This window comes from Peromyscus leucopus, chromosome 20 (genome assembly GCF_004664715.2).
Source record: "Peromyscus leucopus breed LL Stock chromosome 20, UCI_PerLeu_2.1, whole genome shotgun sequence".
Taxonomy (NCBI): Eukaryota; Metazoa; Chordata; class Mammalia; order Rodentia; family Cricetidae; genus Peromyscus; species Peromyscus leucopus.
In genome coordinates this window covers 31,886,095-31,901,876 of record NC_051080.1, presented here as the reverse complement: position 1 = coordinate 31,901,876, position 15,782 = coordinate 31,886,095, and the positions used below count along the sequence as shown (strand labels likewise).

At 53.7% G+C, this 15,782-nt stretch overlaps 1 protein-coding gene across 1 annotated transcript; it reads left to right on the top strand.

The window, feature by feature from the left end:
* The first annotated feature begins 5,316 nt into the window (after positions 1-5,316).
* Positions 5,317-12,883, top strand: Jrk (Jrk helix-turn-helix protein). The gene is made up of 2 exons (XM_028886032.2): positions 5,317-5,579; positions 6,989-12,883. Exon 2 carries the CDS (start codon positions 7,407-7,409, stop codon positions 9,081-9,083), a length of 1,677 nt encoding a protein of 558 aa, XP_028741865.1. The 5' UTR covers positions 5,317-5,579; positions 6,989-7,406; the 3' UTR covers positions 9,084-12,883.
* The last annotated feature ends 2,899 nt before the right edge of the window (positions 12,884-15,782 follow it).

Below are 15,782 nucleotides of genomic sequence, written 5' to 3'. Positions count from 1 at the left end.
GGCCTCTTCTGGGGTTGCCTTCCTTGGACAGGGACCCAGGAGCCGCTGAGGAATTTGGACAGCCATAAGAGCGTGTCCTAGAGCGTTGGAGTGTGCCAGGCCCTGGACTAAGGGATCTAGCCTCAGGACCTTGTTTATCCCCCCAACTTGGAACTTTAGCTACAAGAGTCGGGAAACACAGCTTCCAGGCCACCACTTGAGAGGTGCTGCTGTCCCCAGACCCACCTCGCACACTGCTCTGCGGTCTGGGGGGCACCCAGCCTACAAAGCAGGGAGGGATGGAGATCAGGCCGTCTCTCCCCGGGCAGCCTCCCTGCTGGGTTGTAGTGGTAGTGGCTGTCTCTCTTTAGCAGAGGCCACAGATCTCGTGGGTCAGTCTTCCCCAGCCAGCTCTGACCACAGTTGCCTTTAGATCCAGGGGTTCGGTGCTCCCTACAGCTGTTGGCTTTGGGGTGATTCATAGTCTTTGTTGTTTGTCTCAACCTGAGGCTCACCTACACCCATCATCCTTCAGCCAGGCTCTCTTGGTAACCTTGCTGGGCACACTGTTGTTCTGGCCAGATGCCAGTGGGTAGAAATGCTGGCCATGGCCGCCATCCACTTGCTCACAACCAGGGACAGTGGTCTCTGGTGTTCTCTTGCCCCTGCTGATAGATCCCTGACTACCCCTCCACCCTAAAAGTACCCCGAGAACAGCCTGGCCTTTAAGGCATGTGAGAGTGTTAAGTATTCCCCTCTAGCCTCAAGGAAAAATGCCACGTCCCAGCCATGCCCAGACCGTGCAACAACCACAGATTGGCTCATGGACTCTAACTTGCAGTAATCTGTATTCTCCCCTGCCCAACTCTCTAGCACTCCTGGGCTGGCCTCTTTTCCCTGGAAATTCTCTCATTTGGCAGTAAAGAATCTGTGGCTCAGAGAGAGAGAGAGAGAGAGAGAGAGGCAAGATCCTGCTCAAGGTCACACAGAGTGAGGGTACCCTCCTCGGATGCTTTCCTGTTCTCTGCCCACCTAGAATTTCCTCTTGGAACATCCCCTCCTGCCACAAGCCTGCCAGTCCAAGGGAGTGTTGTAAGCGCCCACAGCTTGGCTGTGTCCATGGATGGCTGTCTGCCTGCTCCCACCCACCATGATGGCTGCCCCTGGAGAGACCTTGCTTATCTGTCTTGGCACTGGAGGCACCGGCACCCAGCACCAGCTGGAACAGTCATTCCCCAAATATTTACAGGTGTGTAAATGTTTGTCGATCATGCTTGATATGAAGTGAATATTCTAAAGGCAGTAGTTCTTGAATGGAACACGCCTCCTCCCCCAGGATCAATGCCTAGAGGCAGTTCTGGTTGGCTCAGCCCGGGGGCACTGGATGGATATAGTGGGCACAGGCCAAGATCTGCTCAACACCCACAGTACCAGAACCTTGCAGAACCTCTGGGCCCCAAACACCAGTGATGTCCAGAGGGGGAACTCTGCCTCATCTCAAATATTGAAGACTGTGACTATGATTTTCCTACAGCCCCACCTCTCACCACAGGCTTAACTCTGACCTCAGCCCAACTCTGAACACTCATTCTGGTGACTCTAGTCCCCAAATAGGGCAATATCATAGCCACACCCTGAGTCCTGGCTATGCCCATACATGAGCCTGATCATGACCACATGCTGAACCTGACCCTGGTCACACTCTGAGTCTTGATCCTTGATACACACTGAGCCCTGATCCTGGTCACTCTTCCTAATCCTGGACACACAGTGAGCTCAGCTTCTGCTCACACAGTGATCCTGACTCTGGTTGCAAGCTGCTCCTTGACCCCTACCCACACACTGAGTCTTGATCCTGGTCATACCGTGTGCCATTTCTCTAACCACATATTGAGCAGTGGACTCTACTCACACAGTGAGCCCTGATTCTGCTCACACACAGAGCCTGATTATGGTTACGGTATGAGGCTTGATCTTGGTTACACACTTTGCTCTGAACTTACTGCTGGCTAACCCCTGACCCTTGCCAGTCACGATTAGGGCATGCACTGAATGCAACCTTGTGGCCTGAACTGAGCATGAATCCTCTGGTGGCACACTTCCTGAGAAGGCCTGTCACAAAGTGCATACTCCCTTCAAGGCTCTCCAAGAGTGAACTGTGGTGATATTGTGTTCCCCAAAATATTGTGCACCCTAGTAAACTTATCTGGGGTCAGAGAACAGAACAGCCACTAGACATAGAGGCCAGAAAATGGTGGCACACACACCTTTAATCCTAGCATTCCAGAGGCAGAGATCCATCCGGGTCTCTGTGAGTTTAAAGCCACACTGGAAACAGCCAGGCATGGTGACACACGGCTTTAATCCCAGGAAGTGAGCCTTTAATCCCAGGAAGTGATGGCAGAAAGCAGAAAGGTATATAAGGCATGATGGACCAGGACTTAGAGCTGGTTAAGCTTTTAAGCTTTTGAGTAGCACAGTTCAGCTGAGATCCATTTGGATGAGGACACAGAAGCTTCTAGTCCGAGGAAACAGGATCAGCTGAGGAATTGGCGAGGTGAGGAAGCTGTGGCTTGTTCTGCTTCTCTGATCTTCCAGCATTCATCCCAAGACCTGGCTCCAGGTTTGTTTTTATTATTCGTGCTACAGTGAATGTGGTCTGGGTGTGACCTTGACGTGACTCACCCTTAGCCTGGCTCCACTGCCTGAGTCTCTAGTTTTTCTTGTTCTCTCTTTTCCTCCACTTCCCACCACAGCCCACCATGTTCCCTGGAGAGCCTGCCCGTTCACATAGCAAAGAAGCCACTGTTCTTTGGGTGTGTATTCGCAAAACTATGCCTTTCCATCAGATCTCTACCTCTTCTTAAGGAGCCATCACAGGGTCCCCTGCTTGGACACAAATCATAGTTGGGTGGAATTGTAATTTTGCATATAGATAGCTTTTAAAAGCAAAGTCACCGTGTGGAATGCAAAAAACCCACAACTGACCTCTGTTTATGCCACTGCGGGCCTTAGGAAACATGGTCTCTGAGGTCAGAGGTATGACAGGTGCAGCCAGGCCTCCAGGAAGCCTCTCCCACTAAGGTCCCTACGTTGGGTCCTGGAAGTCAAAGCCACTCCTTTCAAGCTCTGTGTGTGATATGCTGATGAAGTGGTATGGAAACCTTGCCACGTGAAAGAGTGTGGGTATTGGTCAAATGTACAGTGTGTGTGTCTTGTGAGAGTGAGCACATGTACAAATATGAGTATTGGGGGTACTGTCCTGGACAGTGGGCTGGAGGTCTGAAACTCCACAGGCCCTGTTGCATCCTGGGACATGTCCTAGTTTTAATCTCCATGGCCTCTGCTTACTCAGAGGTGATTTTTTTTCCCTCAGCATTATTCATGGCTCTGTCTGCAACACCCCCTTCCCCCAGGCTCCCAACTGTCATCAGCTAGCCTTTGCTTTAAATCTCTGAGAAATGTCCCTGTTTGTCTCCACATGCCCACTCCTCCTTAGAGACAAGTCAGTGAGAGAGAGAGGCCTGAGCAACCTTGGAAGGCGGAATGGGAGGTTGGTGATTTCTCCACCTGAGTAATGGGCCCCCCTGCCGTCCAGGCCTTTTTCAGGCAAAGGCTTGCAGGTAGAGGGACAGTCTTGCAGGGATGATCCGGGCACTTAGAAGATGGCCGAGGTAAGCTAGACCATGATAAGTGATCTGCCAAGACCGACCCTTTCCAAGGCCACTTTAGATATGCCGGGAGGGCAAGTCTGGCTGCTGAGGAGGCTGCAATGGTACAAGAGTCACCTCAAGGGCTTAACTATGGATTAGTGGGAGGGAGCAGATGGGACCTCTTGGTGCCAGGTTCAAGGGGACACCAGTCTTCCTCTCTTCCCGAACCCTTCCCCATGGCTAGAGTGAACTCAGCCCTTTAGATGACAAGGGCCCTGGAGTCATGCGCCAGGCCCCACTTCCATGCCGAGCCCTACCACTAGAGAAGTGTGTGGTCCCAGGTTCACAAGATGGCAGCAGAGAGCCACACGCAGGGGCAGTGCCAGCCATCCCAGGGGAGTCCAGAAAACTCAGAAATACTGAGGGTTCTGGGTTCCAGTCACACCACATGCCTGGTATCCTCTGTGACTCAGTTTCCTCCTGCATTCCTCACGCATTTAACTTTATCATGCAGTTCATGACCCAGAGCCACCTGCTGCAAGACAATGGCTGTTCCAAGCCACTGTTTCAGGACAGCTCACAGTGCAGCAGCAACGGTTGACAATGAGGGAAGGAAAGAACAGGACCGAGGAGGAGGCAACAGACCACCAGGGCATGCATGGACCAGAGGTCAGGCAGATGGAGCGGGAGGGGAAATCCAAAGGATGGATTCTGGGGGCAGGGCTAACCAGAACTGCTTCACTGGATGTGAGGGAGCATTCAAAGTGACCCTTAGTGAATAGGAAGGTGGAACTGCCAGGAAGCACTATGTGCACCGGGGGTGGGGGGTGGGGGAGGTAAGGGGAGGTGGGGGGGGATTGCCAGGCTGGTCAGGAGGCTCTTGATCTCCATTTCAGAAACACTGTGTTCAAGGTGCATGTGAACAGCTATGTCCAGGTGCTTGGCAAAAGACAGACGTTTGGACATCGGGGGGGGGGGGGGTAGAGTCTGGAAGGAGACGTGGATTTGGGAGCCACCCAAACCCCAGGACTGGAGATCCCTAGGGGGTGTGAATGGAGGGAGCAAAGGATCCGACAAGAGAGGGTGGGGAGGAGCGGGCAGAGGGTCCTGGGTGCTCAGGCAAGGGTGTGAATTAAGGAGGAGCAAGTTTCCATAACCCGCCTTTCTATGGCACCGTGACAAACTGCCCCAGTGTGGAGGCCTGAAACAACACAATTCCGTTTTCTCACGCTTCTGCAGGCTAGGGTACTGAGATCGGGACGCCACCAGGGCTGTATTCCAAAAGAGGACGTTTCCTGGCCTTTTGGAGCTCCTGTAAGCCTTCCTGTTGCACTTCTTGTTGGTATAGCCTTCCTCCATCTTCAAAACCTAGGGCCCAACCTCTGTTGTCCCTTCACTGTCTCCATTGCGGTGTCTTCTTTATATTCTTTATATTCTGATTCAGGTATGGTTCACATGCAAAAAGGTTCATCTCATCTCAAGGTCTCCCAAAGCATCCACGCTGCACTACGTTTCAAATCTCATCATCAAAATCCTCTAAATTGGGCACATTTTGAACTCTAAAGCAAGGGTCCATAGGGATGGAAAGGGATCCTGGAAACTGGAGAGCCTTGGGAACCTCCCACCACAAGGTGGCGCTGGACTTAGCCTCCCGTCCGTGCTCGCCCGGCCATGGTTCCCAGGACCGGACGCTCAGCCCGGGCTTCCGCTCCTCATGAACGCGCGGCTCCCTCGGGCCTTCGTCGTTCTACGGGCGGGGGAGCTGCCGGGCCGGGGCTGCTCCGTTGTTCAGCCGCGGTGTAGCGAGCTAGGCACCACTGAGAATAGAAGCCTCCCGGTGGTCTAGAGCGTCCCCGGAAGTGGCTCGGGGAAGGCCTCGAGGAGCGGACCGGTGGAGAGCTGCGTGGCCGGTATTTCCGGCCAGTAGTGGCGGCTCGGGGTCCTCAGGTGAGTGGGGCCGGGCCGGGCCGGGGCCGCCGCGAACTGTGCTGGAGGCCGGGCCCACGGAGCCGGACGCGCGTTGTCGTTTCCCCGCCCGGAGCTCCTGGGGACTAGCGGATCCCTTCTCAGGAGTCCCGGGATCGGGTCCCCACGGCTCCCAGGCGCTCCACCGGCACGCAGACCGGGCAAGCTCGGTTGTTCCTCCCCTCCTAGGACCCTTCATCCATCGTCTCTTGCCGGTGTTTTGAGTTTTCTCTCAGTGCGTCGTCCGGGCTGCAGCCCAGTGGCAGGTTGTTTCTTAGACCCGTCCTCCAAATGCCTCAGGTCCGACTCGAAGAAATTTGCCTCTCCCCTTAGGAGCTTACTTACATTCCCGCTCCCAGAAAAGTAGTCCATTAAGTCCCTGTTCAAGTGGCCCTGGGTGGTTAGTGCTTCCTTTGAAGTTTCAAGGTTAGAAGCCTCCCGGATTTCTGCAGCCACGTTTAGGAGGTTCTAAGTAGTACAAGGTTCGAATTTTCCCTCTCTTCCTCTTTGCCCTTCCTAGAACTTACTGGCTAGCCCAGGCTGGCCCTGTACTCAAAGCAGTTCTGCCTCTGTCTCCCAAGTGCTAAGATGGCAGGTTTGAGCCACCACAGTCAGCTTGGCAAAATTTCATTTCTGAAGTGTGTGTTCAGCCACTTAACCACTCTCTACCCATGTGCAGGGCAGGGCTCCAGGAAAGAGCCATCATGAGCTGGGCCTCCTTCCGGAAGCTTGTCCCTCCCTCAAGTTGCTGCAGAATTCCTCAGCTCCTTGGGTTTGTTATTAAATGTTCCCCCCTTGAGAGCAGACTGTGGCCTTGAATTCCTTCTGTCCCACAGTGAGGCGCACACAGCAAATGCTGTACGTGCAGGTGGTATGCACACCGCCCTCACTGACTAGAATGGGAGACCCTTGGGGACCAGCGCCAAGTTCAAGGCAGGAGGCTGACTTGAGGGAGGAAACCGGGTTACACAGCTGGCTGGTGACAAGCTGGCATTCCTTCCCTGTGTATCTTTGGAACTCTGGCACATTTGCATAAATGTGTCTCTTACATTGTGGTCTCAGGTACACTTTTGTGCTGCTCAGGGAAGTAACCCTGTAGCCTTCTGGCTCATCAAATGCGTGATTGGAAGGATCTGCCCAGCTAAGGTTTGGACGGGGGAAGGAGAAGGCAGAGGCCATTAGGAATGCATTGTGACTCTTACCTTTTCCGGACAGTTTTGAAGGTTGCTGGTGCTGCTTGCTCTGTGGTCTGCAAGGACGGGCTAGTTAACAGACTGGATAGCAAACCCCAGGCCCAGTGGCACTGATGTTTGAGGTGGCGCTTTCCAGTGACTCTAAGCCCATCTTGATTGTTCTTAGTAACGTTTCTTTCTTCCTCCTCTGCTTTCCAGTTCCTGAAGTGTATGGGTAAGACGACATTGTGAATCCTGGTGAGAAGTATTCCCAGCTCAGAAACCTGGACACTGTTGACGGGGAAAGCTGCCACCTTTTGCCATCTGTGTGAAGGCCCGAGGCTCCAGCTACACCCAGCAGTCCAGGGTAACTCAACCCTGTCACCTCCCCTGAAGAGAACAGCAGTTGACTACACTACTAGGATCTGAGGCCTAAGTGGGCTGGAGCCCCAATACCGAAGGGAAACTGAGGCAAGATACTGCTGTAGGCAGAGAACAGAGCCAAGAATGAACCTGGCTTGAGCCTAGGCTCAGTCCTGTGGGCAGGCAGACAAGAAAGGGAGAGACTGGCCCAGGGAGCCAGAGAAAAACATAGTCAGGGAAGGACAGGCAGAGCCCCAGCCTGGACCACCTCCTCATGGCCTCCAAGCAAGCTGCAGCCAAGGGCAAGGGGGGGAAGCGCAAGCGAGTGGTGCTGACCCTGAAGGAGAAGATCGACATCTGCACTCGGCTCGAGCGTGGTGAGAGCAGGAAGGCCCTGATGCAGGAGTATAACGTGGGCATGTCCACTCTGTACGACATCAAAGCCCACAAGGCCCAGCTGCTCAGGTTCTTTGCCAGCTCAGACTCTCACCAGGCGCTGGAGCAGCGGCGGACCTTGCACACGCCCAAGCTGGAGCACCTGGACCGAGTGCTGTACGAGTGGTTCCTGGTAAAGCGTGCCGAGGGTATCCCTGTGTCGGGCCCCATGCTCATCGAGAAGGCCAAGGACTTCTACAAGCAGATGCGCCTGACAGAGCCCTGTGTGTTCTCTGGAGGGTGGCTTTGGCGCTTCAAGGCCAGGCATGGCATTAAAAAGTTAGATGCCTCGAGCGAGAAGCAGGTGGCTGACCACCAGGCTGCGGAGCAGTTCTGTGGCTTTTTCAGGAGCCTCGCGGCTGAACATGGGCTGTCTCCCGAGCAGGTGTACAGCGCCGATGAGACGGGTCTGGTCTGGCGGTGCTTGCCAAATTCCACCCCGGATGATGGGCCTATGCCCCGCTTCAAACAGAGCAAGGACAGACTGACTGTTTTAATGTGTGCCAATGCCACTGGCTCCCACAGAATCAAGCCCTTGGCCATTGGGAAGGGTGGTGGCCCCAAAGCCTTTAGAGGCATCCAGCACCTGCCTATTGCTTACAAGGCCCAGGGTAATGCCTGGGTAGACAAGGAGATTTTCTCAGACTGGTTCCATCATATTTTTGTCCCCTCCGTGCGAGAGCATTTCAGAACCATAGGCTTGCCTGAGGACAGCAAGGCAATCCTCTTGTTGGACCATTCCCGAGCGCATCCCCAGGAGTCCGAGCTGGTGTCCGAGAATGTCTTCACTATCTTCCTGCCTGCCAGTGTGACCTCCTTATTGCAGCCCACAGAGCAAGGCATTCGCAGAGCCTTCATGAGGCTCTTTATTAACCCTCCTGTGGCCTTACAGGGCTTCCCCACCCGGCACAGCATGAACGATGCCATAGTCAATGTGGCCTGTGCCTGGAATGCTCTGCCGAGCCAGGTCTTCAGGCGGGCTTGGAGGAAGCTGTGGCCCACTGTCACATTCCCCGAGGCTTCCTCCTCTGAGGAGGAAGCAGAATGCTGCAGCATGAAGCCTCACAATAAGACTTTTGCACACATCCTTGAGCTCGTGAAAGAAGGGCCCTCCTGTTCTGGCAGCAGGCTTCAGAACAGCAGGGCTGAAGAGCAGGCTGTGGCGGGGAGGGACATAGAGGAGGCCCCTGCCGTTGGGACACCGTCCCAGGCCACTGGGCTCGCAGAAAAGGCAGAGAAAGATGCTGGTGAGGATGAGGAGGCAGCCTGGGAGCAGGCAGCCACCTCCTTCCAGGCACTTATGCGCTTTGCAGAGCGGCAGCCATGTTTTACCATGCAGGAGGTGGGGCAGCTGCAGGCATTGCACACGGTGTTCAGGAGACAGCAGCAGTTGAGGCAGCCCCGCGTGGCTCTCAGGGCTGTGATCAAACTCGAGACCCTTCAGGAGCACCCTGGTGGGTGTCGGGCCACAGCCCCCTCCACCTTGCCCTGCTCCTCCGCAGCAGGTGGTAACTGAAGATGTCGGTATCTGCTGACCCCCTGCAGCGCGGCTCTGTAGTGTGTGCAGCCGTAGTGTGTGCAGCCGTGGGGCTCAGACTGCGGCTAGGTAGGAGCACATGCTCAAATGAGAGCAAGCAGGACTGGAGCCCCAGGAGCGTGGCTCCTGTCAGGGTGGCTCCTGGTTCACACAGAGGGCTCCCCGTGTTCTGGCTAGGGGTTTGACTGTATCTCCTAGCACGGGTGGGTATCGTTTGAATGGCAGGAGACCTGTGCCCGCCCTCAGCGTTCTGGAGCTCTCCTCGCTGCAGCCGGGTCCAGTGGGCCAGCTCTGCCTCTGGTGTTGGAAGACTGAGCCACGTTAGCAGGTTGAAGTGCCTTGAGGGGTGTACCTCCAGCCCTCAGGAGGCTCTCTTTCTCCCCAACTGGTGAACCCCCAAGCCCAGTCCCGAGGGCACTGGCTTCAGCTCCTGACCTCAGTGCTCACGTCCCCCACTAGGCACCATGCCGTCCGTCCTCTTGGTCTGAGCCCACCTCAGCCATGGACAAATAAACTCCGTGGTGAGACTCTAGTGTCCCTGTCCGCAGCAGGCCCTACCTCTAGGGGTCAGGTTCCATGGAGACGCTGCATGCTAGTCTTAGCATTGCTCAGAGGCCGACGTGTCCAGAAGCCCGTGCTCCCCAGAACCTCGAAGTAACAGTTGACCTGGACTCAACAGGATAGGCAGGTTAGCAGTAATCCTGTGGAAGGTGTCTCTGCACTAGTTGGTTCTGTGGAAGCCAGCTGTCAGAGAACATGACTTTTCCTGACCTTGGAGCTGATGAGCAGCACCGTGGCTACTGTGTCTGTGACTCCCAGTGAGTGCCCTTTGTCTGCAGCGGTTAGCTCTCTGTTCTTTCACCATGGCTTTGTCCTTGACCCCCGCTGCCTTTGGGGTTCATGTAGCTGAATTGCCACAGTTTTCATTCCAGTGTTCCCCGACAGCTGCTTCACCAGGAGACCTTTGCCTGGGGAACCTCTGAGAGCCAGGGAGGGGGGGCTTCAGGAATGTTGGTTTGTGTTTCTATGTCTGTCCAAACACCGAGGATGGATGTCGCAGACCACTCTAGTTGTGGCTGGATGTTTTGCTTTACCTGCATGTGTGAACATTATAACCGGGTTGTTTTTAGAAGTCTTTGTTGTGATTCTTCGGTCCCTGTTGACAGGAGTCATTGTTCTGTCACACCGCTTGTTCTGTGTGTCCAAGTGACATGTGTATGCTCATGTGCTGTGTGGTTTCTGGCTACTATGGGGACTGTTGTGTTACCGTTGTGGCTACTTGAGCTGCTGCAGGTCAGAGGTTGGAAGTCACGATGCCTACAGCATCAGATGATGGACATGTGGAGGGAAAGTCCCACCCTGGGAGGATGGGGCAGGGCTGGGGGAGCTCCTGGGTCCGTAAGGTGTGTGCCCATGAGACCACACTCCAGGACCAGTGCTGGCTGACCTTGAGAACCTGCTCCTGGTGTTGCCACTTACTAGATTTGTGATGTCTCTTCCCAGGGCACCTTCCAGAACAACCGAGGTGGGCAGGCCCCCTTTGTCTTCAGAGGACCAAATGTTCTGCCTTCCCGTTCTCCAGCCATTAGCAGCTAGCTTCCTTGAGGCTTGTGCTAGCGGTGTCTAGGTACAGACTTGAGGAAGGGGTGTCAGTGCCCTGAGAGCATGCACTTCTCTACTGCCGCTCATGTATGCTCTGAGCATGCCCAAGGTACTCCTCCTTAGGACCAGCCTCTTAGAAGCCCGAGCAGTCTAGTGTTTTAGCCTCAGAACCTTTTCCCCAAGCACTCTGAGATGGTAGACCCAGTGTGGCAGATGTAGAGACAGAACTGGCAGGACCTCATTCCCTTTCCCTCTGCCCAGTGGTCACTGAGGCCCTCAGAAAGCCCTGCGTTCTCCAGGGCAGAATGTGCTCTGGTCCCTCTATATACTGTCTGCTTTCTCCTTTGCCTCTCAGATACCTGTGTAGCCCAGGCTGGCTTAGAACTGCAGCCCTACTTCAGCCTCCTGTGTGCTAGTATCATGGACGTGCATTGCTGTGCTCGGCGCCTTCCAGCTTCCTACCAGGAACCAGGCTGTTGTTCCATTGACAGACCTTGGGCACTGTAGTCAGTTGCCCGGCTGCTCCCTTCCACCAGCAAAGCCTTTCCTCTCTGTGTATTAGTCAGAGACCCTCCACATCACCTCTCAGAGGTTAGTTTGTCAACTCTAGCCCAATGCTTCCTGGAGCCTGGGATGTTGGCAGCCCTTGTGTTCTCAACAGGGCCAGAGTAGGACTGCTCCTTCCTCTAGATAGGCACAAGGAGCTGATGCCCACAGTCGTTCTGTGTCCAGCAAGAGATAGATATCATTTCCAGGGTGTGCAGTTTCCTCTTCAAGGGGATGGGTACCTTGAGCCCTACCTGGCCCTTTGCAGCTATCTGGGGAAGATCATTCTGTTAGCATTTGGTTGGAGAATATTGTCCCTGTTTATGAGGGCCTGGGTAAGACTGTAACCCCTTACCAGTACTTGCTGCTTGGTGGAAGAGCAGAAGCACCCTGTTACAGCCCTGTGTGTTGTCTCCACAAAAGTGCATCCACAGCAAGACAAGAAGCCTTTGTCCTGTGGGTGGAGGATGGTGAGCAAATGGGTGGGCAAGTTGGTGGGTTAACTGGGTGAGTGGGTAGAAGAGGCTGCTGCCTTGCCCAGTTACCTAGGTGGAAGCTAGAGTCTATTGGGAAGCAACTTCATGACCAGCCGCACTGAACCTCAGTACCATGTGATCTCAGAAAGAGAAACTGGGAGAGGATCCTGGATGGGGCTGTGATGGCTGCTGTCACCTCCTTTGTTAAGATGGAGTCTGAGGTTAGCTAGAAGAGGACCCTGTGGGAGGGTCCAAATCTGGAATTTGAAGCTGGGATCATCCTCTTGTGAGCCTGGCCCTCAGCAAGAGGATACCCTGAACTTAGCGGGGTTGTGTCGGGGAGATAGTGAGGCTGTGGCCGTGGAGTGAACTGCCCTTAGTCCTGGCTCCAGCTCGTTTACATGGTGGCCTTTTGCCAGCTTGTTCCTGCCTGCCTTCAGCCCCACCACCAGAGCACTCCTTGCATCCCCAATGAGTGTCATGCCGTCCTTGATCATGGGACGGTAGGTTTTTAAGTAGGGAATCCAGGGCTCCCTATTGAGTGATGGGACCAGTTGCAGCCTGGCTGAATCTACCTTGAGATTGTTTTGTTTGTGGTTCCAAGGATGTAACCCCCAGCTCTTACCCCCTGTCATGTGTTTAATAGCAGAGCGGCTTGAGCTCCAGGGAAGGGAGGTAAGCCAGGGTGTAGTGCCCCTTAAGGGGAGCATCCTAAGGCTGGGAAACCATGGGAGCACTTGTATGATGCGGGGAGGGTATGCCAGGGTCCTAAGGCCTCTTCTGGATGCTTAGCCCTCTGGGTGGGGTTGATATAGCTCCCTCTGTTGGACTCCTAGGCCAGGGTTATTTTCCCACTAAGTGCCCAGCCCCCTGTCCAGAACCCTGGCTACCTCATGCCCTTGCATCCCTGAGATCACAGCCCCAACCTTCAGCACCATCCTGCCTCTGCTCCCCTAGCCCAGCACCAGCCTGTGGAGGAGCTTGTCCAGATGAAGGGACCTGCCCCTGAGAGATGGGAGAGCGTTCCGAAGCTCACAAAGGACAGGAGGTAGAAAAGACAAAGGTTGCATTCTGTGGCTAGACACATCAATAAAAGGCCTTCTGTGGAATGCAGCAGAAGCACCATCCAATAAAATCGTGTCCCCACCTGCCACCCCTATGGTAGTAAATTCACTGTGTCCTCAGCCCTTACAGCCCTTCATGCCTGCGTTCCTTGTGATCTCTTGAGTCGGGGCAGGCAGCTGCCCAGAGTGCTGAATTGGTTCTCTGTCCTTTCGCTGGGGACAGGCATGTGCCCTGTAGTCTGGGCTTCCTAAGGAAGAAGGCCACAGTGAAGTTTGGGGCTTCTGGGCTGTAGCCTCCTGCAGAAGGATTCCTGGGAATCCATGGGAAGACTGAAGAAACAGACCAGCTCCCATAGGTACCCAAAATGGTCAGAGAAGTGTGGAGTGGAAGGACAGACGCTAGGGGGCCCTCTCCCTACACGCCACCATCTCTGCACAGAAAGTTTGTGCCCTCTGCGGGGAAGATAGAGACTTTTGCTCACTTCTGTAACATTCCATCCACAAGACCATGTATACAGCTGTGCTAAGAGACTATTAGGACGGACCCATTGGTAACCAGCCCCTGGCTCATTCTTCCAACAGGAAAACTCCACAACGTCCCACAGTCCTGCAAGGCTAGGCAGGTTTATGCTTGCTGAAGACGGCGCAGACTCCCAAAGCTTCCACCTCTTCATTTTAGTAGTAATTATCCAAGCAAACCCGAGCATGCAAGAGACTCCCTGAAGCCTTGGTTTGGGCATTCTGCATCCAGCCACCTACCTGTCCCCCTTCCTGGGAACTCCTGTCCTGGTGAGCATTTAGAAAACACTCCTAACTGAAGGGGTCTGCAGTGTCTGTTTCCTGCAGGCTCTACTATGGCTGCCTGGTCCCTGTATACTCCATCAGCTCAGTGTCAGGCTCCACACTGTAGCTTGGCCACTATGCCACCCAGCCACAAGGTCATACTGTTAAGCAGCTTCTCTCCTGGTGGGGAAACCAGGCCCTCCCTCAGCTGCTGTTCTGGTCAAGGGCTTCTGAGCTTTTCCTACTAATTGGATTTTATTTGTTGACATTAAGTGGCATGTGGGCTGACAGGCCTAGCTTCTTACTTGATAAATGGGATCAGAATGTCATTGTGAGTCTTTTAAAAGCTTTATAAAGGATAGCTATGCCTGTCACCATGGCCAGTATCTAACCCTGTACCAACCTCTGCAAGCCTCCAGTGTGTCTTCTCTGACCTCCTCTCTCAGTGACCTGAGAGCATCCACATCTACCAGACGTCTTCTGAGGCTTTCTCGCTCCACCCCTTACAATCCTGGAAAGGGTTGGTGCTGATGTTGCTGCAGTAAGGCTGTGGGTCATTTGCATACTGAATTCATGAAGGGTCTGCTTGGTGAAAGAATCCAGGAAATTGTGTGGGTTTCCTGCCTATGATCCCCAGGGCAGAAAGGGGAGGCTGATGGGGCCTGGCAGCTGGGAAGCTGGTATTTAATGAGGCTAGAAGTTCTGGTTTGGAAATGGTGATGGCTGAAATGGTGTCTCGTGGTATGTGTGACTTAACCAGCCAGATCGAAAGAGGAAGTGTTCACCCTGGAGTCTGGGATGGGCACAGAAAACTTCAGGGCACACCTGGGGCCACCAGGAGTCCTACGATATCAGGAAGAATGCAGGGGTGAAAGGAGACAGTCACTCATGGGAGTTGGAACCACTGCCTGAGAAATCACACGAGGCAGAGAGGGAAGAAATGCCCGCCTGTGCTTCTGTTCCTCACTTCCTGCCTCCCTGTAGCTGTACTCCATGGCAAGACTTGTGAGAAGCCATCACAGAAGGTTGGAAGGGAACATGAAGAGCCAAGGGGAGGGAACACTGAACAAAAGTCACACCATGAGCAAAGGTTGGTCACATGTGTGGGTGCCAATGGCTACACCATCAAAGGTGGTTGGCTTTGTCTCTTTCCTTGAATTTGTGGAGTACCTATTAAGGCTAAAGCCCTGGAGATATCATTGTGTACATAAGAACATCCACAATGTCCTGGTTACCAAGTCTGAAGGCAACTCGAGAGAGGCCTTAACCCTTGAGGATTTGCCATGGGCTCAGGGAAAGGCAGGCATCAGTTGCAAATAAGAACCAGATGTTCACAGAGTGTCAGGCCTCCACTAGCCTAATCGTCTGCCCATCCATCTGTTCACTGATTCATTCATCACCTATACATCCACCCAACCTAATACATGCTCTTCTATGTAGCTACAGTTCTGTCCATCCATTCAACTACATAACACACTCATCCATTCATCTGTCTGCTTGCTTATCTTTCATCATCCAAGCATCATCCATCCATCACCCTCCCATTTATTATCTATCATCCATCCATCATTTATATCTATCCATCCATGTATCATCCAAACATCTTCCATCATCTGTCTATCCATTTATTCGTCTGTACATCCATCCATCCATCCATCCATCCATCATCCATCCATCCATCCATCCATCCATCCATCTACTTACCTATTCCTCAACCATCCTCAGTATCTATCCATCCATTTACCCATGTGTGCTTATTCACCATCAGTTCATTCATCCATCACCCACCTAATATCCATGTATCATCCAGCCATCTACCCACCCATCCACCTGTCTGCTCATCCACCGTCTCTCCATCTACCCAACTGTCTACACTACTTCTACCTACTTGCCCATCTGTCAACTCAGCTACTCAGTTCACCTTCTACCCATTCACTACCTATCAATCTGTGCATCTGACACTGTCGCCCTCATGGAACACCTTGGTACCATTGGTCTATACTTGTCAAACTCCTTCCAGGGCTTACTAGATTAGAAATCCTTCCTCCTGTGAACATCTGAGGCCAACATGCCTATCTATACTTAGAAGCAGAGTCCATGGTGTGTTCCTTGCCAGTTTGCTCCCTGGGTCCATAATCTGCCAGGCCTTCCTACCTTACGGATGGTGAACAGAGGCCAGAGATGAGGCTGCAGCCTTGAGTGACCAG